Source organism: Somniosus microcephalus, chromosome 2 (genome assembly GCF_052327205.1).
Source record: "Somniosus microcephalus isolate GS21.2 chromosome 2, FLI_Smic_1.0, whole genome shotgun sequence".
Lineage (NCBI taxonomy): Eukaryota > Metazoa > Chordata > Chondrichthyes > Squaliformes > Somniosidae > Somniosus > Somniosus microcephalus.
Genome location: NC_140988.1, coordinates 213,350,890 through 213,374,961, shown reverse-complemented (window position 1 = coordinate 213,374,961; position 24,072 = coordinate 213,350,890). Strand labels below are relative to the sequence as shown.

General features: G+C 46.0%; 1 protein-coding gene across 8 annotated transcripts in view; it reads left to right on the top strand.

The window, feature by feature from the left end:
- rbm47 (RNA binding motif protein 47) overlaps nt 1–22,772 on the top strand; it is a 381,884-nt gene extending 359,112 nt beyond the window's left edge. For 6 of the 8 annotated variants that reach the window (XM_085969018.1, XM_085969071.1, XM_085969053.1 and 3 more), the window contains 3 exons: nt 10,541–10,747; nt 18,021–18,196; nt 18,814–22,772. In XM_085969018.1, coding sequence (XP_085825144.1) covers nt 10,541–10,747; nt 18,021–18,196; nt 18,814–19,062 — 632 coding nt within the window. In that variant the 3' untranslated portion in view covers nt 19,063–22,772. The remainder of the gene's footprint in view (nt 1–10,540; nt 10,748–18,020; nt 18,197–18,813) is intronic. The other 2 variants (XM_085969062.1, XM_085969080.1) reach the window with 2 other exon arrangements.
- The last annotated feature ends 1,300 nt before the right edge of the window (nt 22,773–24,072 follow it).

Sequence of the window (24,072 nt, the reverse complement as noted above, 5' to 3'; positions counted from 1 at the left end):
ACCTTTCACGTCCATCTCCCCTTCACTCAATCTCCTACACAGCACTCCCTTCTCCCCCTTCACTTCATCTCCCCCTTCACTCCTTCTCCCCTTCACTCCTTCTCCCTTCACTCCTTCTCCCCTTCCTCCTTCTCCCCTTCACTCCTCTCCTTCACTCCTTCTCCCCTTCACTCCTTCTCCCCTTCAGCCTTCTCCCCCTTCACTCCTTCTCCCCTTCACTCCTTCTCCCCTTCACTCGGCCCTTCTCTCCTTCTCCCCTTCACTCCTTCTCCCCTTTCACTTCTCCCTTCACTCCTTCCCCCTTCACTCCTTCTCCCCTGCTCCTTCTCTCCTTCACCCTTCACTCCATCTCCCCTTCACTCCTTCTCCCCTTCACTCCTTCTCCCCTTCACTCCTTCTCCCCTTCACTCCTTCTCCCCTTCACTCCTTCTCCCCTTCACTCCTTCTCCTTCACTCCTTCTCCCCTTCACTCCCCCTTCACTCCTTCTCCCCTTCACTCCTTCTCCCCTTCACTCCTTCTCCCCTTCACTCCTTCTCCCTTCACTCCTTCTCCCCTTCACTCTTCTCCCTCACTCCTTCTCCCCTTCACTCCTTCTCCCTTCACTCCTTCTCCCCTTCACACCTTCTCCCCTTCACTCCTTCTCCCCTTCACTCCTTCTCCCCTTCACTCCTTCTCCCCTTCACTCCTTCTCCCCTCACTCCTTCTCCCCTTCACACCTTCTCCCTTCCTCCTTCTCCCTTCACTCCTTCTCCCTTCACTCCTCTCCTTCTCCTCCTTCACTCCTTCTCCCCTTCACTCTTCTCCCTTCACTCCTTCTCCCCTTCACTCCTTCTCCCTTCACTCCTTCTCCCCTTCACTCTCTCCTCACTCCTTCTCCCCTTCACTCCTTCTCCCCTTCACTCCTTCTCCCCTTCACTCCTTCTCTCCTTCACTCCTTCTCCCCTTCACTCCTTCTCCCCTTCACTCCTTCTCCCCTTCACTCCTTCTCCCCTTCACTCCTTCTCCCCTTCACTCCTTCTCCCCTTCACTCCTTCTCCCTTCACTCCTTCTCCCCTTCACTCCTTCTCCCTTCACTCCTTCTCCCCTTCACTCCTTCTCCCCTTCACTCCTTCTCCCCTTCACTCCTTCTCCCCTTCACTCCTTCTCCCCTTCACTCCTTCTCCTTCACTCCTTCTCCCCTTCACTCCTTCTCCCCTTCACTCCTTCTCCCCTTCACTCCTTCTCCCCTTCACTCCTTCTCCCCTTCACTCCTTCTCCCCTTCACTCCTTCTCCCCTTCACTCCTTCACTCCTTCACTCCTTCCCCTTCACTCCTTCTCCCTTCACTCCTTCTCCCCTTCACTCCTTCTCCCCTTCACTCCTTCTCCCTTCACTCCTTCTCCCCTTCACTCCTTCTCCCCTTCACTCCTTCTCCCTTCACTCCTTCTCCCCTTCACTCCTTACCCCTTCACTCCTTCTCCCCTTCACTCCTTCTCCGCTTCACTCCTTCTCCCCCTTCACTCTCCCTTCACCCCCCTTCACTCCTTCACCCTCTACCCTTCACCCTCCCCCTTCACTCCTTCTCCCCTTCACTCCTTCTCCTCCTTCCCTCCCTTCACTCCTTCTCCCCTTCACTCCTCCCCTTCACTCCTTCTCCCCTTCACTCCTTCTCCCCTTCACTCTTCTCTCCTTCACTCCTTCTCCCCTTCACTCCTTCTCCCTTCACTCCTTCTCCCTTCACTCCTTCTCCCTTCACTCCATCTCCCCTTCACCTCCTTCTCCCCTTCACTCCTTCTCCCTTCACTCCTTCTCCCCCTTCACTCCTTCTCCCCTTCACTCCTTCTCCCCCTTCACTCCTTCTCCCCTTCACTCCTTCTCCCCTTCACTCCTTCGCCCCTTCACTCCTTCTCCCCTTCACTCCTTCTCACCTTCACTCCTTCTCTCCTTCTCTCCTTCACTCCTTCACTCCTTCACTCCTTCTCCCCTTCACTCCTTCTCTCCTTCACTCCTTCTCCCCTTCACTCCTTCTCCCCTTCACTCTTTCTCCTCTCACTCCTTCTCCCCTTCACTCTCCCCTTCACTCCTTCTCCCTTCACTCCTTCTCCCCTTCACTCCTTCTCCTCTTCACTCCTTCTCTCCTTCACTCCTCTCCCCTTCACTCCTTCTCCCCTTCACTCCTTCTCCCCTTCACTCCTTCCCCCCTTCACTCCTTCTCTCCTTCACTCCTTCTCCCCTTCACTCCTTCTCCCCTTCACTCCTTCTCTCCTTCAATCCTTCTCCCCTTCACTACATCTCCCCTTCACTCCTTCTCCCCTTCACTCCTTCTCCCCTTCACTCCTTCTCTCCTTCACTCCTTCTCCCCTTCACTCCTTCTCCCCTTCACTCCTTCTCCCCTTCACTCCTTCTCCCCTTCACTCCTTCTCCCCTTCACTCCTTCTCCCATTCACTCCTTCTCCCCCTTCACTCCTTCTCCCCTTCACTCCTTCTCCCCTTCACTCCTTCTCTCCCTTCACTCCTTCTCCCCTTCACTCCTTTCTCCCTTCACTCCTTCTCTCCTTCACTTCCTTCTCCCCTTCACTCCTTCTCCCCTTCATTCCTTCTCCCCTTCACTCCTTCTCACCCTTAACTCCTTCTCCCCTTCACTCCTTCTCCCCTTCATTCCTTCTCCCCCTTCACTCCTTCTCCCCTTCACTCCTTCTCCCATCACTCCTTCTCCCCTTCACTCCTTATCCCCTTCACTCCTTCTCCCCTTCACTCCTTCTCCCCTTCACTCCTTCTCCCCCTTCACTCCTTCTCCCCTTCACTCCTTCTCCCTTCACTCCTTCTCCCCTTCACTCCTTATCCCCTTCACTCCTTCTCCCCTTCACTCCATCTCCCCTTCACTCCTTCTCCCCTTCACTCCTTCTCCCTTCACTCCTTCTCCCTTCACTCCTTCTCTCCTTCACTCCTTCTCCCCTTCACTCCTTATCCCCTTCACTCCTTATCCCCTTCACTCCTTCTCCCCTTCACTCCTTCTCCCCATTCACTCCTTCTCTCCCTTCACTCCTTCTCCCCTTCACTCCTTCTCCCCCTTCACTCCTTCTCCCTTCACTCCTTCTCCCGTTCACTCCTTCTCTCCTTCACTCCTTCTCCCCTTCACTCCTTATCCCCTTCACTCCTTCTCCCCTTCACTCCTTCTCCCCATTCACTCCTTCTCCCCATTCACTCCTTCTCCCCTTCACTCCTTCTCCCCTTCACTCCTTCTCCCCTTCACTCCTTCTCCCCTTCTATCCTTCTCCCCTTCACTCCGTCTCCCCTTCACTCCTTCTCCCCCTTCACTCCTTCTCCCCTTCATTCCTTCTCCCCTTCACTCCTTCTCCCCTTCACTCCTTCTACCCTTCACTCCTTCTCCTCTTCACTCCTTCTCCCCTTCACTCATTCTCCCCTTCACTCATTCTCCTCTTCACTCCTTCTCCCTTCACTCCTTCTCCCCTTCACTCCTTCTCCCCTTCACTCCTTCTCCCCTTCACTCCTTCTCTCCTTCACTCCTTCTCCCTTCACTCCTTCTCCCCTTCACTCCTTCTCCCCTTCACTCCTTCTCCCCTTCACTCCTTCTCTCCTTCACTCCTTCTTCCCTTCACTCCTTCTCCCCTTCACTCCTTCTCCTCTTCACTCCTTCACTCCTTCTCCCCTTCACTCCTTCTCCCCTTCACTCCTTCTCCCCTTCACTCCTTCTCCCCTTCACTCCTTCTTCCCTTCACTCCTTCTCCCTTCACTCCTTCTCCCCTTCACTCCTTCTCCCCTTCACTCCTTCTCCCCTTCACTCCTTCTCCCCTTCACTCCTTCTCCCCTTCACTCCTTCGCCCCTTCACTCCTTCTCTCCTTCACTCCTTCTCCCCTTCACTCCTTCTCCCCTTCACTCCTTCTCCCCTTCACTCCTTCTCCCCTACACTCCTTCTCCCCTTCACTCCTTCACTCCTCCCCTTCACTCCTTCTCCCCTTCACTCCTTCGTCCCTTCACTCCTTCTCCCCTTCACTCCTTCGCCCCTCACTCCTTCGCCCCTTCACTCCTTCTCCCCTTCACTCCTTCTCCCTTTCACTCCTTCTCTCCTTCACTCCTTCTCCCCTTCACTCCTTATCCCCCTTTACTCCTTCTCCCCTTCACTCCTTCTCCCCTTCACTCCTTCTCTCCTTCACTCCTTCTCCCCTTCACTCCTTATCCCCTTCACTCCTTCTCCCCTTCACTCCTTCTCCCCCTTCACTCCTTCTCCCCTTCACTCCTTCTCCCCTTCACTCCTTCTCCCCTTCACTCCTTCTCCCCTTCAATCCTTCTCCCCTTCACTCCTTCTCCCCCTTCACTCCTTCTCCCCTTGACTCCTTCTCCCCTTCACTCCTTCTCCCCTTCACTCCTTCTCCCCTTCACTCCTTCTCCCCTTCACTCGTTCTCCCCCTTCTCCCCTTCACTCCTTCTCCCCTTCACTCCTTCTCCCCTTCACTCCTTCTCCCCTTCACTCCTTCTCCACTTCACTCCTTCTCTCCTTCACTCCTTCTCTCCCTTGACTCCTTCTCCCCTTCACTCCTTCTCCCCTTCACTCCTTCACTCCTTCTCCCCTTCACTCCTTCGCCCCTTCACTCCTTCTCCCCTTCACTCCGTCTCCCCTTCACTCCTTCTTCCCTTCACTCCTTCTCCCCCTTCACTCCTTCTCCCCTTCACTCCTTCTCCCCTTCACTCCTTGTCCCCTTCACTCCTTCTCCCCTTCACTCCTTCTCCCCTTCACTCCTTCTCCCCTTCACTCCTTCTCCCCTTCACTCCTTCTCCCCTTCACTCCTTGTCCTCTTCACTCCTTCTCTCCTTCACTCCTTCTCCCCTTCACTCCTTCTCCCCTTCACTCCTTCTCCCCTTCACTCCTTCTCCCCTTCATCCTTCTCTCCTTCACTCCTTCTCCCCTTCACTCCATCTCCCCTTCACTCCTTCTCCCCTTCACTCCTTCTCCCCTTCACTCCTTCTCTCCTTCACTCCTTCTCCCCTTCACTACTTCTCCCCTTCACCCCTTCTCCCCCTTCACTCCTTCTCCCCTTCACTCCTGCTCCCCTTCACTCATTCTCCCCTTCACTCCTTCTCCCCTTCACTCCTTCTCCCCTTCACTCCTTCTCCCCTTCACTCCTTCTCCCCTTCACTCCTTCTCCCCTTCACTCCTTCTCCCCTTCACTCCTTCTCCCCTTCACTCCTTCTCTCCTTCACTCCTTCTCCCCTTCACTCCTTCTCTCCTTCACTCCTTCTCCCCTTCACTCCTTCTCCCCTTCAGTCCTTCTCCCCTTCACTCCTTCTCCCCTTCACTCCTTCTCCCCTTCACTCCTTCTCCCCTTCACTCCTTCTCTCCTTCACTCCTTCTCCCCTTCACTCCTTCTCCCCTTCACTCCTTCTCTCCTTCACTCCTTCTCCCCTTCACTCCTTCTCTCCTTCACTCCTTCTCCCCTTCACTCCTTATCCCCTTCACTCCTTCTCCCCTTCACTCCTTCTCCCCTTCACTCCTTCTCCCCTTCACTCCTTCTCCCCTTCACTCCTTCTCCCCCTTCACTCCTTCTCCCCCTTCACTCCTTCTCCCCTTCACTCCTTCTCCCCTTCACTCCTTCTCCCCCTTCACTCCTTCTCCCCTTCACTCCTTCTCCCCTTCACTCCTTCTCCCCTTCACTCCTTCTCCCCTTCACTCCTTCTCTCCTTCACTCCTTCTCCCCTTCACTCCTTCTCCCCTTCACTCCTTCTCCCCTTCACTCCTTCTCCCCTTCATTCCTTCTCCCCTTCGCTCCTTCCCTCCTTCGCTCCTTCTCTCCCTTCGCTCCTTCTCCCCTTCACTCCTTCTCCCCTTCACTCCTTCTCCCCTTCACCCCTTCTCTCCTTCACCCCTTCACTCCTTCTCCCCTTCACTCCTTCGCCCCTTCACTCCTTCTCCCCTTCACTCCGTCTCCCCTTCACTCCTTCTTCCCTTCACTCCTTCTCCCCCTTCACTCCTTCTCCCCTTCACTCCTTCTCCCCTTCACTCCTTCTCCCCTTCACTCCTTCTCCCCCTTCACTCCTTCTCCCCCTCACTCCTTCTCTCCTTCACTCCTTCTCCCCTTCACTCCTTCTCCCCTTCACTCCTTCTCCCCTTCACTCCTTCTCCCCTTCACTCCTTCTCCCCTTCACTTCTTCGCCCCTTCACTCCTTCTCCCCCTTCACTCCTTCTCCCCCTTCACTCCTTCTCCCCTTCACTCCTTCTCCCCTTCACTCCTTCTCCCCTTCACTCCTTCTCCCCTTCACTCCTTCTCTCCTTCACTCCTTCTCCCCTTCATTCCTTCTCCCCTTCACTCCTTCTCCCCTTCACTCCTTCTCCCCTTCATTCCTTCTCCCCTTCACTCCTTCCCTCCTTCACTCCTTCTCTCCCTTCTCTCCTTCTCCCCTTCACTCCTTCTCCCCTTCACTCCTTCTCCCCTTCACCCCTTCTCTCCTTCACTCCTTCACTCCTTCTCCCCTTCACTCCTTCGCCCCTTCACTCCTTCTCCCCTTCACTCCGTCTCCCCTTCACTCCTTCTTCCCTTCACTCCTTCTCCCCCTTCACTCCTTCTCCCCTTCACTCCTTCTCCCCTTCACTCCTTCTCCCCTTCACTCCTTCTCCCCCTTCACTCCTTCTCCCCCTCACTCCTTCTCTCCTTCACTCCTTCTCCCCTTCACTCCTTCTCCCCTTCACTCCTTCTCCCCCTTCACTCCTTCTCCCCTTCACTCCTTCTCCCCTTCATTCCTTCTTCCCTTCACTCCTTCCCTCCTTCACTCCTTCTCCACTTCACTCCTTCTCTCCTTCACTCCTTCTCTCCCTTCACTCCTTCTCCCCTTCACTCCTTCTCCCCTTCACTCCTTCTCTCCTTCACTCCTTCTCCCCTTCACTCCTTTTCCCCCTTCACTCCTTCTCCCCTTCACTCCTTCTCCCCTTCACTCCTTCTCCCCTTCACTCCTTCTCTCCTTCACTCCTTCACTCCTTCTCCCCTTCACTCCTTCTCCCCTTCACTCCTTCTCCCCTTCACTCCTTCTCCCCTTCACTCCTTCTCCCCTTCACTCCTTCTCCCCTTCACTCCTTCTCTCCTTCACTCCTTCTCCCCTTCACTCCTTCTCCCCTTCACTCCTTCTCCCCTTCACTCCTTCTCCCCTTCACTCCTTCTCCCCTTCACTCCTTCTCCCCTTCACTCCTTCTCCCCTTCACTCCTTCTCTCCTTCACTCCTTCTCCCCTTCACTCCTTCTCCCCTTCACTCCTTCACTCCTTCTCCCCTTCACTCCTTCGCCCCTTCACTCCTTCTCCCCCTTCACTCCTTCGCCCCTTCACTCCTTCTCCCCCTTCACTCCTTCTCCACCTCACTCCTTCTCTCCTTCACTCCTTCTCCCCTTCACTCCTTCTCCCCTTCACTCCTTCTCCCCTTCACTCCTTCACTCCTTCACCCCTTCTCCCCTTCACTCCTTCTCCCCTTCACTCCTTCTCCCCTTCACTCCTTCTCCCCTTCACTCCTTCTCCCTTTCACTCCTTCTCCCTTTCACTCCTTCTCCTCTTCACTCCTTCTCCCCTTCACTCCTTCTCCCCCTTCACTCCTTCTCCTCTTCACTCCTACTCCCCTTCACTCCTTCTGCCCCTTCACTCCTTCTCCCTTTCACTCCTTCTCTCCCTTCACTCCTTCTCCCCTTCACTCCTTCTCCCCTTCACTCCTTCTCCCATTCACTCCTTCTCCCCTTCACTCCTTCTCCCCTTCACTCCTTCTCCCCTTCACTCCTTCTCCCCTTCACTCCTTCTCTCCCTTCACTCCTTCTCCCCTTCACTCCTTCTCCCCTTCACTCCTTCTCCCCTTCACTCCTTCTCCCCCTTCACACATTCTCCCCCTTCACTCCTTCTCCCCTTCACTCCTTCTCCCCTTCACTCCTTCTCCCCTTCACTCTTTCTCCCCTTCACCCCTTCTCCCCTTCTCTCCTTCTCCCCTTCACTCCTTCTCCCCTTCACTCCTTCTCCCCCTCACTCCTTATCCCCCTTCACTCCTTCTCCCCTTCACTCCTTCTCTCCTTCACTCCTTCTCCCCTTCACTCCTTCTCCCCTTCACTCCTTCTCCCCTTCACTCCTTCTCCCTTTCACTCCTTCTCCCCATTCACTCCTTCTCCCCTTCACTCCTTCTCCCCTTCACTCCTTCTCCCCTTCACTCCTTCTCTCCTTCACTCCTTCTCTCCTTCTCCCCTTCACTCCTTCTCCCCTTCTCCCTTATACCCCCTTGTCCCTTGTCCCTTGTCCCCCCTTTTTGCTTCCTACTTTTGCTTCCCCCTTCTCCCTCCCCTTACACTCTCCACCCCTTTCCTTCCTCTTCTCCCTTTCCTTCCCCCCTCCCTTCCCCTTCTCCCTTCCCCTTCTCCCTTCCCTTCCTCCCCTTCTCCCTTCCCTTCTCCCTTCCCTTCTCACTTCCCTTCCTCCCCTTCCCTTCCTCCCCCTCTCCCTTCCCTTCCTCCCCTTCCCCCTTCCCTTTCACCCCTTCTCCCTTCCCCTTCTCCCCTTCTCCCTTCCCTTTCTCCCCTTCTCCCTTCCCTTCCTCCCCATCTCCCTTCCCTCTCCCTCTAACGTGGCTCCTACCCTAGTTCTGCTACTGGAAGTGATACTGGCCAACTGCATACCATGGGCAGGATTTCCCATTATCACAAAGGGAGAGAAGTCCAGGTTGTCCATAAACACGGGCATGCAAACCACGCCCTCAAAATGCTGGCTGCCAACATCAAATTTGGATGGTTGACATAAATAATATTTCTCCCCTCTTCTCCTCAAAACGTGCCAGGATACAGCACCATGGGTGCTATCAGCCCCCCAGTACCATACCTAAGTGATCATTCTTCAGCTGTGAACCTGTACAGGAGTATCACTAGCATTTCGACTTTGGAGGGAATCACAATTGAGACTGAGCAGTCATGTGGGGTCACAAAACATCAGACTAGGAAAGAACCCTCCAACTGCCAGGGTCCCCCAGTAGCCCAAGCGTGATCACCTGGGAAGATGGTTTTGGGCTTGTGCACAGAGCAGGTTTCGGTAAAGCAGAAATGATGCTGCCAGCTGGTAAGCCGGATTCAAGAGTCTGGTAAACAGGCTTTGGGAGAGAGTTTAAGACTCTGGGAAAGGACAAATATAAGAAAGCAGCAAGGAAGAGATGACAGAAAACAACATAAAACTATCAGCTCAGTCAGATGAGACGGGCATGAAATTATAGCAAAAAATGTTAAATAAAATGTATTTTCACCAAATTAGATCAGTAATAATAAATATATGTAAAAATGTTGTGTCACACTCCAGATGTCATAAAATAGATATCACAATCTTCAAAATAGGGAAAGAAAGCCACCATTTTATTCAGACTGAAAATGACACATAATTTACTGATCTCTGATTGACCTGAACAATTGTAGGGAATACTTGACCTTACAGGCACAGTCCAGGTTGACAACTAAGCATCATAACAGTGCTCCAGATTCCAGACTACCCATGAGCATTGCTCCAGGAAATCTATTAATAATAAAACAGTTAAAGAAAACATCGAAACAACTTATTCAGTGCTGTACTGCATGTGAATTACACATTCAAAACAGGTCACAGCAAGGGCAAGTTGAGCAGAAGTTTTAAAATGTCAAAATCTATCAAGGCCAATAAGAAAGCAAACAAAATCACGACTGTTGGCAGGACTGATGTAGATTTCATTGACCCCATTAAAATGTTAGGGACCTGGACAAATCTCCTTGTTATCTCCTCGTAAATCCATCCCCAAGAACAGAATATAACCAATAACTTATGTTGTATCAAAATGTGTTTCTGTCACAGCACATTAACATTTTGCCCTTAAAACTGAATTGCAGTAAACATTGTAAATGTGTGGCAGCTGTTTTCTGACTGCCAACCTTTAGCAATGCCACATTCCTATCATTTTCAAGGACATGCTATGCATATTGATGAAGAAACTGCAATATTTGTTACAGTGAATACTAAATTACAGAAACCAATTGCAGTGTTTCCAGGATAATTTTTTTAATGTATTTCACTGCTGGAATAGTAACATGTTCATCATTTATTACATTTTATTACTTTGAACTTCTGTTCCATCCAAGTTCTTTCAGCATTTACAGGTGGATATTATAAGAGGAAGTATCTTCTTTCAAACTAATTTGATGTAATTAATTGAAAATGAAGTACATATTTAGTGTTGTCACTATGTGTATTTGGCATAATACTAATACCTTGTGGTTAATTCCTCACTTTAAATTGCTCGCATCATTGCCAATGACAGACCTGTAGCCACGAGTACTTTGCCCCTGGATTGTATAGCTCAAAACAGTCTCCAGACACAGACCAGATTTGGAAGGAGAAAATCTATAACTATGTTGCTTAGCGTTTTCACAGTTCAAGTGGACCTAACATGAACATCTTTACAAATGCCCACTCTTAGGCTTCCTGAAATCCTGGTGACAACACTGAATAATGAAATTATTTTAAATGCGATATTCATGCATAGCTATTTTTAAAATTGGATTTTTTTTTCCTAAAGCAGGCACTGTACGTGGCCGAGGTAGAGGGGCAGCTGGCAACAGAGCAGCAGGACCTCGGGGATCGTACCTGGGTGGATATTCTGCAGGCAGAGGTATTTACAGCAGATATCATGAAGGGAAGGCCAAGCAACAGGACAAAGCGTATGAACTGATACCCAGCTTAGATCTGGCTACAGTCAGTCCAGTCGCTATGAAACCTGGTGCAGGTTAGTAAAGGGAATGTTTTGCTAAACATTTACCTTAACAGCTGGAGAAAAAAAAAGAAATATGGAAATACAAAGCTAATGTTTTTGAATTCTTTTTAAAATCCTAAAGGTTTTGAAATATTCCTGTAGGATAATGTATAGTCCCAATAAACACAGTGAAAAGCTAGAAATTTGCAAGTCACCGCTAAAGTCCCATGGGATTTCTTAATCAGATGTTTTATTTTGTTAAGGCAGCATATAGTCAGCCGTGAATAAATCTGCATTACATGTGGTTATGAACAAACCTATTGTAGCAGGCCGTTAATTTTTTTTTACAAAATTGGGAAACATACACCAGACATGCAGGATACAAACTGGTAACATTACTGCAGTTTTAATGTTGCTACGAATTGGAGTTTGTGTTGGTCTGATGATACTCCAAAAACTGCACCACAACCAGGAAGTAAAATCATCAAAGTGGCAGCGCAACAAGCCTTGACCAGCAGTGTGAGGGCAGTTGGAAGAAGTGGTGACAGAACTTTACAACACAGAAGGAGGCTATTTGGCCCACTGCACCTGTGCTAATTCTCTGAAAGAGCTAACCACTTAGTTCCGTTTCCTTGCCATCTCCCCACACCTTTTTACATTCTTCTTTTTCAAGTATCCACTTTCCTTTTAAATGTGATTCTGGATTCTGTTTCAACCACTGTTTCTGATACAGCAATCCGTGTCTTAACAGCCCCTGCATAAAAAAAAAAAATCCCCTGAACCCTCCTTTTGTTCTTTTGGTGGTGATCTTAAATTTGTGCACTCTAGTTACCAACTTACTGATCAGTGACAGCAGTTTCTTCCTTATTTACCCTGTCAAACCCATCATAATTTTGAACACCTCTGTCGGATCTCTTCTTAACTTTCTCAGTTTCTCCTCATAATTAAAGCCTCTCATTCTTGGTATCTCTTTAGTGAATCTCCTCTGTGTCCTCTTCTAGGCACAGTGGGGCAGATTGTCTGTTTCCGTGCTCCTGGCACATTGGGAAATTCAGCAACATCAGCCCTTAATTTTTCAGCAAAAAAAGGAAGCAAAAAGTTCCCCCTACTATTCTAACTGAAACCTCACCAATGATTCATGCAGGATTAGCAGCGTCTCTTTCCCTTAGCATTCTATGACCCTATTGATGAAAGCTAAGCACCCAAACGCCTCTTCTTTCCAGCTTTACCAGCTTGTCCTTCCACTTTTAAAGATTTGTATATCTGAACCCCTTAATTTCTTTCCTCCTCTAATCCTTTTAAAGTTTTACCATTTAGAGAATATTTCCTCTCATTTTTCATCCCAAAATGTATCATCTCATTTTAAATTTCATGACGTCTAACTGCCCAATCTACTACAACAACAACTACTTGTATTTATATAGCTCCATTAATGTAGTAAAATGTCACAAAGCGCTTCACAGGACCGTTATCAAACAAAATTTGACACTGAGCCACATAAGATATTAGGGCAGGTGACCAAAAGCTTGGCCAAAGAGGTAGGTTTTAAGGAGCGTCTTAAAGAAGGAAAGAGAGGCGGAGAGGTTTAGTGAGGGAGTTCTAGAGCTTGGGGCCTTGGCAGCTGAAGGCACGGCCACCAATGGTTGCGCGATTAAAATCAGGGATGAGATTACAGAGATAGGGAGGGGCAAGGCCATGGAGGGATTTGAAAACATGAGAATTTTAAACTTGAGGCATTGCTTAAGCAGGAGCCAATGTAGGTCAGTGAGTACTAACCCGTCAATGTCCGGAAGTCACTTATAGTCCTCTTCACATTTACCAATGCTCCCTATTTTTGTGTTGCTGCAAACTTTGATATTATACACTCTATACTAGATCACTCCAGTCCAAAAAACATCCGTTAACCACTACGCTTTCTTTCTTTCTGTCCATTAACCAACATCCTATCCATGCTGCCACATTACCTTTACTACTAAGTGTCTTAATGTTATCAACAAGCACTCCTATACAGCACCTTATCAAACGTCTTTTGAAACTCCACATACGCAACATCTACTGCATTTCCTTTATCAATGCACTCTTATTTTCTTGAAGTACTGTGAAATTTTCCAGACACAGCTTGCCTTTTACATATCATAGAAACATAGAAACATAGAAGATAGGAGCAGGAGTAGGCCATTCGGCCCCTCGAGCCTGCTCCGTCATTCAATGAGATCATGGCTGATCATCCAAATTCAGTACCCTGTCCCTGCCTTCTCCCCATATCCCTTGATCCCTTTAGCCTTAAGAAATATATCCAACTCTTTTTTGAATATATTTAATAAACTGGCCTCCACCGCCCTCTGTGGCAGAGAATTCCACAGGTTCACCACTCTCTGGGTGAAGAAATTCCTCCTCATTTCAGTCCTAAATGGCTTACCCCTTATCCTTAGACTATGACCCCTGGTTCTGGAATCCCCGGCCATCATAAACATCCTTCCTGCATCTAGTCTGTCCAGGCCTGACAGAATTTTATAGGTTTCGATGAGATCCCCTCTCAATCTTCTAAACTCCAGTGAGTATAAGCCCAATCGACACAATCTCTCCTCATATGTCATTCCTGCCATCCCAGGTATCAGCCTGGTAAATCTTCGCTGCACTCCTTCCATGGCAAGAACGTCCTTCCTCAGGTAAGGCGACCAAAACTGCACACAATACTCAAGGTGCGGTCTCACCAAGGCCCTGTACAACTGTAGCAAGACATCCTTGTTCCTGTACTCGAACCCTCTTGCTACGAAGGCCAACATACCATTTGCCTTCTTAACCGCCTGCTGCACCTGCATGCTTACCTTTAGCGACTGGTGCACAAGAACACCCAGGTCTCTTTGCACTTCCCCTTCTCCCAATCTATTGCCATTCAAATAATAATCTGCCTTCCTGTTTTTGCCACCAAAGTGGATAACCTCACATTTATCCACATTATAGTGCATTTGCCATGTTTCTGCCCAATCACCCAATCTGTCCAAATCGTACTGGAGTTTCACGACATCCTCCTCACAGCTTACCCTCCCACCCAGCTTTGTGTCGTCTGCAAATTTGGAGATATTACATCCAATTCCCTCGTCCAGATCATTAATATATATTGTGAACAGCTGGGGTCCTAGGACCGATCCTTGCGGTACCCCACTAGTCACTGCCTGCCACTCGGAAAATGACCCGTTTATTCCAACTCTTTGCTTTCTGTCCGCCAACCAGTTCTCTATCCAAGTCAATACCTTGCCCCCAATCCCATGTGCCTTAATTTTGCACGCTAATCTCTTATGTGGGACCTTATCGAAAGCCTTCTGAAAGTCCAAATACACCACATCCACTGGTTCTCCCTTATCTATTTTACCAGTTACATCCTCAAAAAATTCCAGTAGATTAGTCAAGCATGATTTACCTTTTGTAAATCCATGTTGACTTTGTCCGATCCTGTCACTGCTTACCAAGTGCTCTGCTATTACATCTTTTATAATAGATTCTAGCATTTTCCCCACTACCGATGTCAGGTTACCAGTCTATAATTCCCCGCTTTTTCTCTACCACCTTTTTTAAATAGTGGGGTAACATTAGCTACCCTCCAATCCATGGGTACTGTTCCAGAGTCCATCGAGTTCTGGAAGATGACCAGCAATGCATCTACTATTTCTAGGGCCACTTCCTTAAGTACCCTGGGATGTAGATTATCAGGCCCTGGGGATTTATCGGCCTTCAGTCCCATCAATTTTCCTAACACCATTTCCCTACAAATACTGATTTCTTTCAGTTCCACCCTTTCATCAGGCCCTATGTTCCCCGGCATCTCTGGGAGGTTATTTGTGTCCTCCTTTGTGAAGACAGAACCAAAGTATGAATTTAGTTAGTCTGCCATTTCTTTGTTTCCCATTATAAATTCCCCTGATTCTGACTGTAAGGGACCTACGCTTGACTTCACCAATCTTTTTCTCTTCACATATCTATAAAAGCTTTTACAGTCAGTTTTTATGTTCCCAGCTAGCTTACTCTCATATTCTATTTTCCCTTTCTTAATTAATCCCTTTGTCCTCCTTTGTTGAATCCTAAACTGCTCCCAAGTTCAGGATTATTGCTTTTTCTGGCCAATTTATATGTCGTCTCCTTGGATCTTATGCTATCCCTAATTTCCCTTGTTAGCCACGGTTGAGTCACCTTTTTTGTTTTATTTTTATGCCAAACTGGGATGAACAAATTCTGTAGCTCATCCATTCGGTCTTTGAATGTTTGCCATTGCCTATCCACCGTCAACCCTTTGAGTGCCATTCCCCAATCAATCCTACCCAACTCGCTCCTCAGACCATCGTAGTTTCCTTTATTTAAATTGAGGACCCTAGTCTCTGAGTCAACTACTTCATTCTCCATCTTAATGAAGAATTCGATCATATTATGATCGCTCAGACCCAAGGGGCCTCGTACAACAAGATTGCTAATTAATCCTTTCTCGTTACATAATACCGAGTCTAAGATGGCCTGATCTCTGGTTGGTTCCTCAACATATTGGTCCAGGAAACCATCCCGTAAACACTCCAGGAATTGCTCCTCCACAGTATTGTTACTAATTTGGTTGGCCCAATCTATATGTAGATTAAAGTCACCCATGATGACTGCTGTGCCATTATTGCACGCTTCTTTAATTTCCCTTTTAATGCCATCCCCAACCTCCGCCTTACTGTTGGGAGGTCTATACACCACTCCCACTGATGTTTTTTTCCCCTTAGTATTTCTCAATTCTACCCATACAGATTCCACATCATCAGAGCTAATATCCTACATTACAATTGTATTAATCCCTTCTTTAACCAGTAATGCTACCCCACCTCCCTTTCCTTTTTGCCTATCTTTCCTGAATATCGAATACCCCTGGATGTTGAGTTCCCAGTCTTGGCCATCCTTGAGCCACGTTTCCGTAATCCCAACCAAATCATATTCGTTTACCTCTATTTGCGCAGCCAATTCGTCCACCTGATTACAAATGCTCCTCGCATTAAGACACAAAGCCTTCAGGCTTGTTTTTTTAACGCTCTTAGACCTATTAGAATTATTATTTACTGTGGCCACATTTGATTTAAACCGTTGATTTCTCTGACTGCCACTTTTGTTTTTCTCCTTCCTATCTTTTGCTTTTATCCCTGTTTCCCTTTCCTCTGTCTCCCTGCTCAGGTTCCCAACCCCCTGCCATTTTAGTTTAAACCCCCCCGAACAGTGCTAGCAAACCTCCCCGCAAGGATATTTGTCCCGCTCTGGTTCAGTGGGCTGTCTGTCATTAATGAGCCCATAGCTTTCTAAATAAGTATTAATTTTTCGCATATCATGGCCTCTATTAGCTTACTCACTGCCAATGTTAAGATGACTGGCCTATCGTTATACAGTTTATCTATTCCTTCTTGCACAGAGGTTTGCAACCCACTGGTCCTCTGGTACAGCTTCTATATCTAAGGATGTTTGACAGATTGTAGTCAGAGTCTCTGCTATTTCCTCTCTCACTTCCCTTAGCATTCTAGGTTGTACAACACCAGGGCCTAGTGTCTTTTCCATTCTGAGTTGGACCAACTTTATCAGTACTAATTCCTTATCTAAATTTGCCCTATCTAATTGCTCCACCTCTTTTTGTACCCTTTCATTCACACTATCACACTTTTCTTCTGTAGAAACTGAGGCAAGCTTTTCTTGCCAATCCTTCATGTAAAGATTTCATTTTCCCCTCTAATCAGCCCTAACCTTTCTTTAACTATTCTTTTACGTTCCACATATCTATAAAATCCTTTACTATTCCCTTTATGTTACCTGCCAATCCTTCTTCATGCATTCTCTGAGCTATCCCTCTCTATTTTCTATATTCAGCATGTTAGCTCTGGAGATGTCAAATGCCGCCGCCTTAAGTCTCATTTAAATTTGAATTTCTCTACTAATCTAAGGAACTCCAGCTTTTACTGCACCCCCTTTACTTCTTGTGGGAATATGTCTAGTTTGCCCCTTAATCTTCTCTGGTTCAGAGGTTTCCCATTGTGTCCACTGTCTTATCTGCCATTTTTTCTTTTCAGTTTGTCTGGCTAATTCCTTTTTGATTTCATTTAAATCTTTTTTTTTATCCAGTCAAGTAACTTTAGGGATGATTTTAACACCCGGCAATAGTCACATGGGTGGAGGGGAACCCAGGCAAACTGCAAACCATTCGGCCCTTCGCAATGTGAGGTTCAGGAGATTTTACATCCCAGCCCTCACCCTCATCAGTCTCCTGCCCAAACCTAGCAGGAAGCGCTAGCTGACCCTAGAGAATGGTCCACGGCAATCAGATAAGTGGCAAGGAATGAGGGGGTGGGGGGGGGGGAGTCCTGCTCCACCTGGCCCACTAGCAAACAAAAAATAAAAATAAAATTAATTCAACTTTGTGGGCCTCTTAATACCATGGCTCCACTTGCCGCCAGAGTGTCCTGGTGGGGAAGCCACACCAGCTAGCAGACCGCACATGGGTTAAAATTGCAGTCGAGTCCCAATGACCACATCGGAGCCTGATCTGCATATTCAAAGAAGGATCCTGCTGCCTTCTGGCAAGTATCCATATTGCCTGCTCAAAAGAGTAGATTAAAATTGCACCCTGTGGGAAAGCAGTGGCATTGGTGGGGGTAAGTCACCGCGGCCATTTTAACTCACCGTACAGTCTCCCACCCTGCCTCCCCCACCCTGTCTCCCCCCCTCCCCCCACCCGGTGTCTGCGGGCAGGATTAAAGTCAGTCATTTCAAGTTTGACTGTTCCCTCTCCTTTTCAATGATATACTGAATGATATTTTGTTATGGCTGCCATTTCCTAGATCTTTCTCTGCCATTACCTTACCTGCTTACCCCATTTCATTTCGTTAAACTTGTCTCGCATCACTTCAGATTCACACAGTATGTATAACTACAGCCAGTGCAAAGCAAACTATTAAAAGTTCCCAAGTTCCTTGAGAACCTGTTGAATGTAATGATGGTGATGTTCAACTATGGCAGGGGCGCAAAACGGGTGGTAGTGTCATGCCGTCAGTGGAAAGGAAAATCGGGCGGCGTGTATAACAGGCAGCCAATCCGTTTCCACCCTCGCCTGCGTTGAATTTTACCCCAATTTTTGTTTTTAATGTTTTATTAGCCTATTAAAATTTTTGCTGCATTCTTTTAAAATAATTTTATCATATATATATGTCATGAAATTATATTTTAATTTGTTTACATGTTATAGTAGAAAATTTATAACCAGTGATAAAAATGATTAATTGGTGTTTTTATCTGATTTCAGTAGCCATCCCTTCCATTGGAACCCAATATCAAGTGTTTCAAGCAGCTCCGGGCACTAAGCTAATGGAAGATAGCAAAATGCACCCAATGGAGCATGTTCTTAATCCTATTGCTGTGCAAACTGATCCAAATGGAGCAACCATCATTCCTTCAGTTTCCACTCCTCCACCTTTTCAGGTTAAAAAAAACTTATTTTTCCTTGAAGTAGAAAATTTTAGTCATTTTCTGTATAGAATTGTGTGATTAAGCTCCCCTGATGGCTTAGTTGGCATGTGCACTGCCGAGTGTAGAATTGATAAATCCAAGCAAGGAAGGTATCTAGTATGACAATGGCTGCAGAATGGGCACTATGGAATGACTGGTATCTTGGGCTAAGGATGGGAAATCATCATTCCAGAATTCCTATTTCTGATTAGTATCCAGTGACCCCCCCTTGCTTTGGACATGTAGTGAGGACAGGATTGGTCACGGCTGTGATGCACCTATTGCCAACTAGCCTGCTGATATTGACTACCTGGGCTCACACATGAAGAATGGCTATGGGGGTAGGGTGCCAGAGGGTGGTCAGCATCCTTGGAACTGTACTCCAAGATAAGTCAGGACAGGAGGGGGAAAAAGTATAATTGCACAGAACAGAACCGTAGTATACTTGTCTGGTGATTGAAGCAATGGGCTAATTTGAGAATCCATATACTCAGGAATGACCACTTTCAATTCCTGTTATCAGTATTCATTTAAAAAAAATTTTTTTTTAATCACATTGCAATGCTATAACGTATTTTGTTTCTTTGTAGACTCGGCCAATAACTCCAGTGTATGCAATGGCCTCCAATATACAACGAATTCCTACAGCCGGGTTCTATGGGGCTAGTTATGTTCCAATTGCAGCTCCTGCTTCCGCTGCCACCATGGCTACACTGCAAAAGAATGCAGCCACCGCTGCAGCAGTGGCAGCCTACGGAGGATATGCCGGCTATATACCACAGCCATTCCCTGCAGCAACCTTCCAAGTCCCTCTACATGATTTCTACCAAACTTATTAGGACTTTCGAACAAAGACTTTATAATAGTGAAGGAATACACTGGTATTTATGAAGAAAAAGCCAACATAGTTTGACGTGAAAGAATTTTTTTTTAGGACTTCAGCAAACTTCGCACCAAAAACTATGTGAAAGAGAGACAAATGTTTTAAAAGTGCTATTTGTTAGTAAATTTTGAAAAGCATGTTTTAAGAATTTTTGAGGGTAAAAACCTCTTGGTAGAAACAATTCTATGCATTTTTGTTATGGAAACACTTTTTTTTGAAATGCCTTACTTTTAGCAGATATTGAAAATCTTCCGTCCATAAGGTTTGAATGTTTTGAATGTGGACATCTAGAAACTAGAAAAATGTTAATACCTTTGGTGTGGATTCTGGCATGCTAATACTATGAAGGTTTTGTGTGACTTGCTCACTCCAGTTATTTATCCTATTTGGTGCCTTCAAGAAAAATTCAGCCTTAACTGGATCACATACCTTAAGTAGATCATCATAGACAAGTACATGTAAATACTAGTCAACATTTAACACATATATATATAACCAAACGTAGGCCTGTAGTTTTTTAACTGGTCGCCAAGAATTGTGCATGATACTGCAAAGATGTATCTGTACAAGATGTTCCTTTGGCGAGCAACACCATTTTTGTTTCTTTAAACTCGGCGGGGGGTGGAGGGGGGGTGGCGGAGAAATAGTCCAGGAACTACGATACTAAAGAATTGGACTGTCGATCATGAGACCGGAATTTGACTTCTAGTTTATTCATCTTCACAATTTGGCCTCTTACAGAAGCTGAATTTCACCAGCTTCAGACTTGTTGTTTGTAGTAATGACCTTGACGGAAATGTTTTAAGTATTCAGGGTTGGATCCACGCAACTGAGGAAGAAAGTATATATGTGTTTGTCCCTTGGGGTAGGGTATGGGTAATTTTGAAAGAGGAAGGAAAGCAAGGGAAAGAAATGCCCGTGGCAACATTATAAAGCCGCTTGAGGGTAGATTATTGTCACTTAAGAAACACAAGGGGACTGAAACACAAAGGACATTATGTATGACATTAAGTAGAAGATAAACCTTCAGTGGTACGTTCAACATAGTGTAAGGTTGACTTGCCTTTGCAATGCTCTTTATTTTCTCCGTGTGTTCTGCTTTAAGTTCAGCTGTATGATGCTGGATTTTTATTGGACAAGGACCAAAGTAGTCCTTGTCGGCATGAAGTGCTATATTAATAACTTTTATCATGTTAAAGAAAATTCCTAGCTGATCTGAGGTAGTAAAGTAGTATGGGTACTAGTGACGTTGTATTTTGGTTATGTGTAACAAATTAGGTTGTGTGTATATATATTATGTTTTAATATAAGTTTATGAGCAAATGGCTTTTATGGTGCAGCAGCACATGGTATGTGGTTTACCACAGAATTTTACCAATTTCTTTCAATGCTTTTGAAGAAAAAAAAGAAACATTTTATTATAGTAGGAACTAAATGTATTGTTGCAGTGTTTCAATGGCCTGTTTAAAGGCTTTCAAAGAAGTCCATTTTAAATAGTGTCGTGATACTCAGTAAAACCTACATAATGTGACCCCACTCTTTGGGCTGACCAAGAGAGACTGTTGATAACCTGATATCCAGTTGAGCTACATTCATTGTTTTAACCTGGGAAAAGTGATTGTTCAAAGTGCTGTGGATTAATATGGGGTTTTACAGTAACAGCTCTGGGCATTTCACTCTAACACTTGCTATTGTTTATAGAATAGAAGCTCCCTCATTATACTGCTCGCGTATAATGATAAACTACCAGAAACACTAATGATAACTGTTTAGGAGCACCATTTTGAAGACAAACTATAATCAATGAATTTTAATGTTTCACATTCTATATCACCTTCTCATTCAGACCAGAAGACAGAGTAACCCATTTACTGTATGATGACATTATAAAGGCAGCTGCTCCATGTGTCGGTATTGCCTTGTTGGCTCAGTTCGGGTAATCCTGAGAGCTAATGAAACAAGCTATTCTGTCTCTTGCCTAAAACCTAATGAGGTACATTCATTTTTTAAATGCACATTCTGGATGTCCAGACCACAGGTCATATTTTTCATTTCTCGTTTTGCATGTCTCACTGTTTTTGCCATTCTCGGAATCTCACCAGAAATATCCCAGTTATCACGGATTATTTTAAACCTATTGTGCACTAGAATGTGCAGTCCCATATCACAACATTGGATTTCCTACGCTGGATTTTTTTTTTTACCAGAATTTCACCAGAAATTACTTAATGCAGGAAATTTGATTACCAGCAACCTGGCTCCATTTACACACTGGAGTGTTATGCCTGGTAAGCACCAAGCAAAGAATGACACGTGGGCATTATTTCCTTATCATCTGCAATAATAGGACAATAAGCTCACTTTTTGTGCAAAGAAAATAATGCTATCGTTATTAAAATTAGGCTTGGAACATAAGACCAAAGTTAAAAGAATTCCAATATCACAGACACACAGGAAACGTCTTCACATCAACACTCCCACAGTGAACAAAGCACTCCCTTTATCCAGTTGTTCCAGTCGAATGTATGGGGAATCAATGGGCACCTGAGCAAATGTTCCCTATAGTGGAGCCATGTGCCCAAAATTAAAATGACTAAAACTTTAATTATTTCACAGCTGGACCTTGCCCAAACAACCTGTTAAGACAAAACATAACTTTTATTGGCCAAATCTTTTCCTACTGTTGCCAGACCTGCCATGTTAGATTCAAAATTCCAAACAGGTAAATTCCCTGCATGCATTTAGTATACATTTTTTTTTAAATCATGATTTATAAAGTTACCATCAAAATGGATACTGCTGCTAGGAAATGCTAAAAGTAACCTTCCTCGAGTTAAAATGCCTTTGTTCCTTTAAACAAATACTCATTTTCATAGGGTGTGTACTGTATCTTTCGCTTAGCATATATGTGAAATACTTTTTATTAACTATACAAAGTATCCAGGGTAACATCACTAGATCAGAGTACAGAAGAAAGTTGTCCAAAAATATATTTTTAGTTATTTTATTAATCTTATAAAGAAGAGGGGGGATGGGTATGGTCAGATTTTGAGATTCCTTTTATTCCAAAATACTTTTATTTGGCTACTGAGTTTGGCTTTTCTGGATAGTCTTTTGTAGCCCAGTTAAGTGAAAAGAATGTAGATGTATATTTAAATAAAATAGTATTTAACTTGCAAGACACATTCTAGTCCAGTTAGAAGTGGGAGAGCTCTTTGAAAAAACAAAGGGTTTCAAGAAACTTTGTGTCAGATAGCAAAGGTTTAATGTATTTTTATTTGCTTCTCTTTGTACAAAGAAGGACCTAACAATGATCTAACATGGCCAAAGTATTGATCGTCTGCTGTTGGTAGAGGCCTGTGAAAGGTCAAGGAACCTGTCGGTTAGGATCGATACTTGTGCTATTCTGTTTTAGCCATTTCATTCATACAGCATTTCTTAGTATTTTAACTCAATGTTGGTCTGGTGCATATAAAAGAACAAGGTATACATAGACAAGTCTTTTTAAACTAGTGTGCCTTATTAGCAAACAAATGTATTACCATTAGGTGTTGAACTCTTCAGCTATATATTTTCTATTTTCCTTGTGTTTTAAAAGCTTCTAAGTTTATTCTGTTGTTGCGTTTATATTCTAAAGCAGTAGTCAATAAAGCATTATGAAACCTGTTGGTCTGGTTGTGTTGTAATGTAAATGTCAGCAATTAAATGGATTTCTCTTTGAGTTCAGTATTCTCAGAGGGGTGATGGGCAGCACCTAGTGGCTGTATGTTGCTCCATAGGGGATGGTGAGATGGTACACTGTGGTAATAGGTGAGATTAAAATGCCTGAGCCATTACCACAGTAACAATATTGGCTCTATAAAATCAAAAGATGGCAGTGGTTCGTTCTAATTATATGAACCATAAAATCAACTGCATAAATCAAATTTTCATTAATTTTTTTACAACCTATAAACCTGGGGATGTGACTGAAGCACTAGTGTGATGCTTATCCTGGTTTTCATAATAACTAGAATTTGTATGAAGCCCAGTGGCGCTGAAAATGCCATTACACTGGGATCACGCACACCCGGCACCTTCACTGCTGATCCTGTCACTTCATGGCACTACTAGGGGCAAATCTCAGGCTCTAACCTGACTAGGGGGCTGGGAATCCCAGCATTTGATGGCAGCTTGGGAGGTGGATGCAAGAGAATTGTTCGCCCCACCCCCCGCCTGAATTTATTTTACTATATGCTTATTGACTCTTCCCCACCCCCTTTGTAAGGCGGCAAAATAATTGTTCCTTTTTTACCAATCTTTGAGGATTCAAGCAGCATCCCAGGCCTGGACTTTCAAGGTAAATCTCTCAACCGAAATTTCTGAGGCTGGTACACCTTCTTTCACTGGGTATGCCAACTGACAAAACTCCACCATGGGATTGCAGGAAAACCCAGGCTTAGGATTCTCCCTCCTCAGCCCTGCGTAAGGGGCCTTGTTTGGGATGCACTGAGGCTCTATCCCAAAGGCCACAGGAAACACTAAGGTAAGGCTGAGCAATTTTTGAGGCTTTTTGCACATAGGAAGCAAGCATTTATATAGCAACTAATCATGACCTCAGGACATCCCAAAGCACTTTATAGCCAACTAGCTGGAGTGCCCGGCAGTGCCGAAGGTTTTTTGAGGGCATGTTGTTGTTGGAAGAGAGAGAGAGAGAGACTGGGGGGAGAAGAGAGAGACTGGGGGGGGGGAGAGAGAGACTGGGGGGGGTGGAGAGAGACTGGGGGCGGAGAGAGCGACTGGGGGGAAGAGAGAGAAAGAGAGAGAGACTGGGGGGAAGAGAGAGAAAGAGAGAGAGACTGGGGGACAGAGAGAGAGAGAGAGAGACTGGGGGGAAGAGAGAGAAAGAGAGAGAGACTGGGGGGAAGAGAGAGAAAGAGAGAGAGACTGGGGGACAGAGAGAGAGAGAGAGAGACTGGGGGGAAGA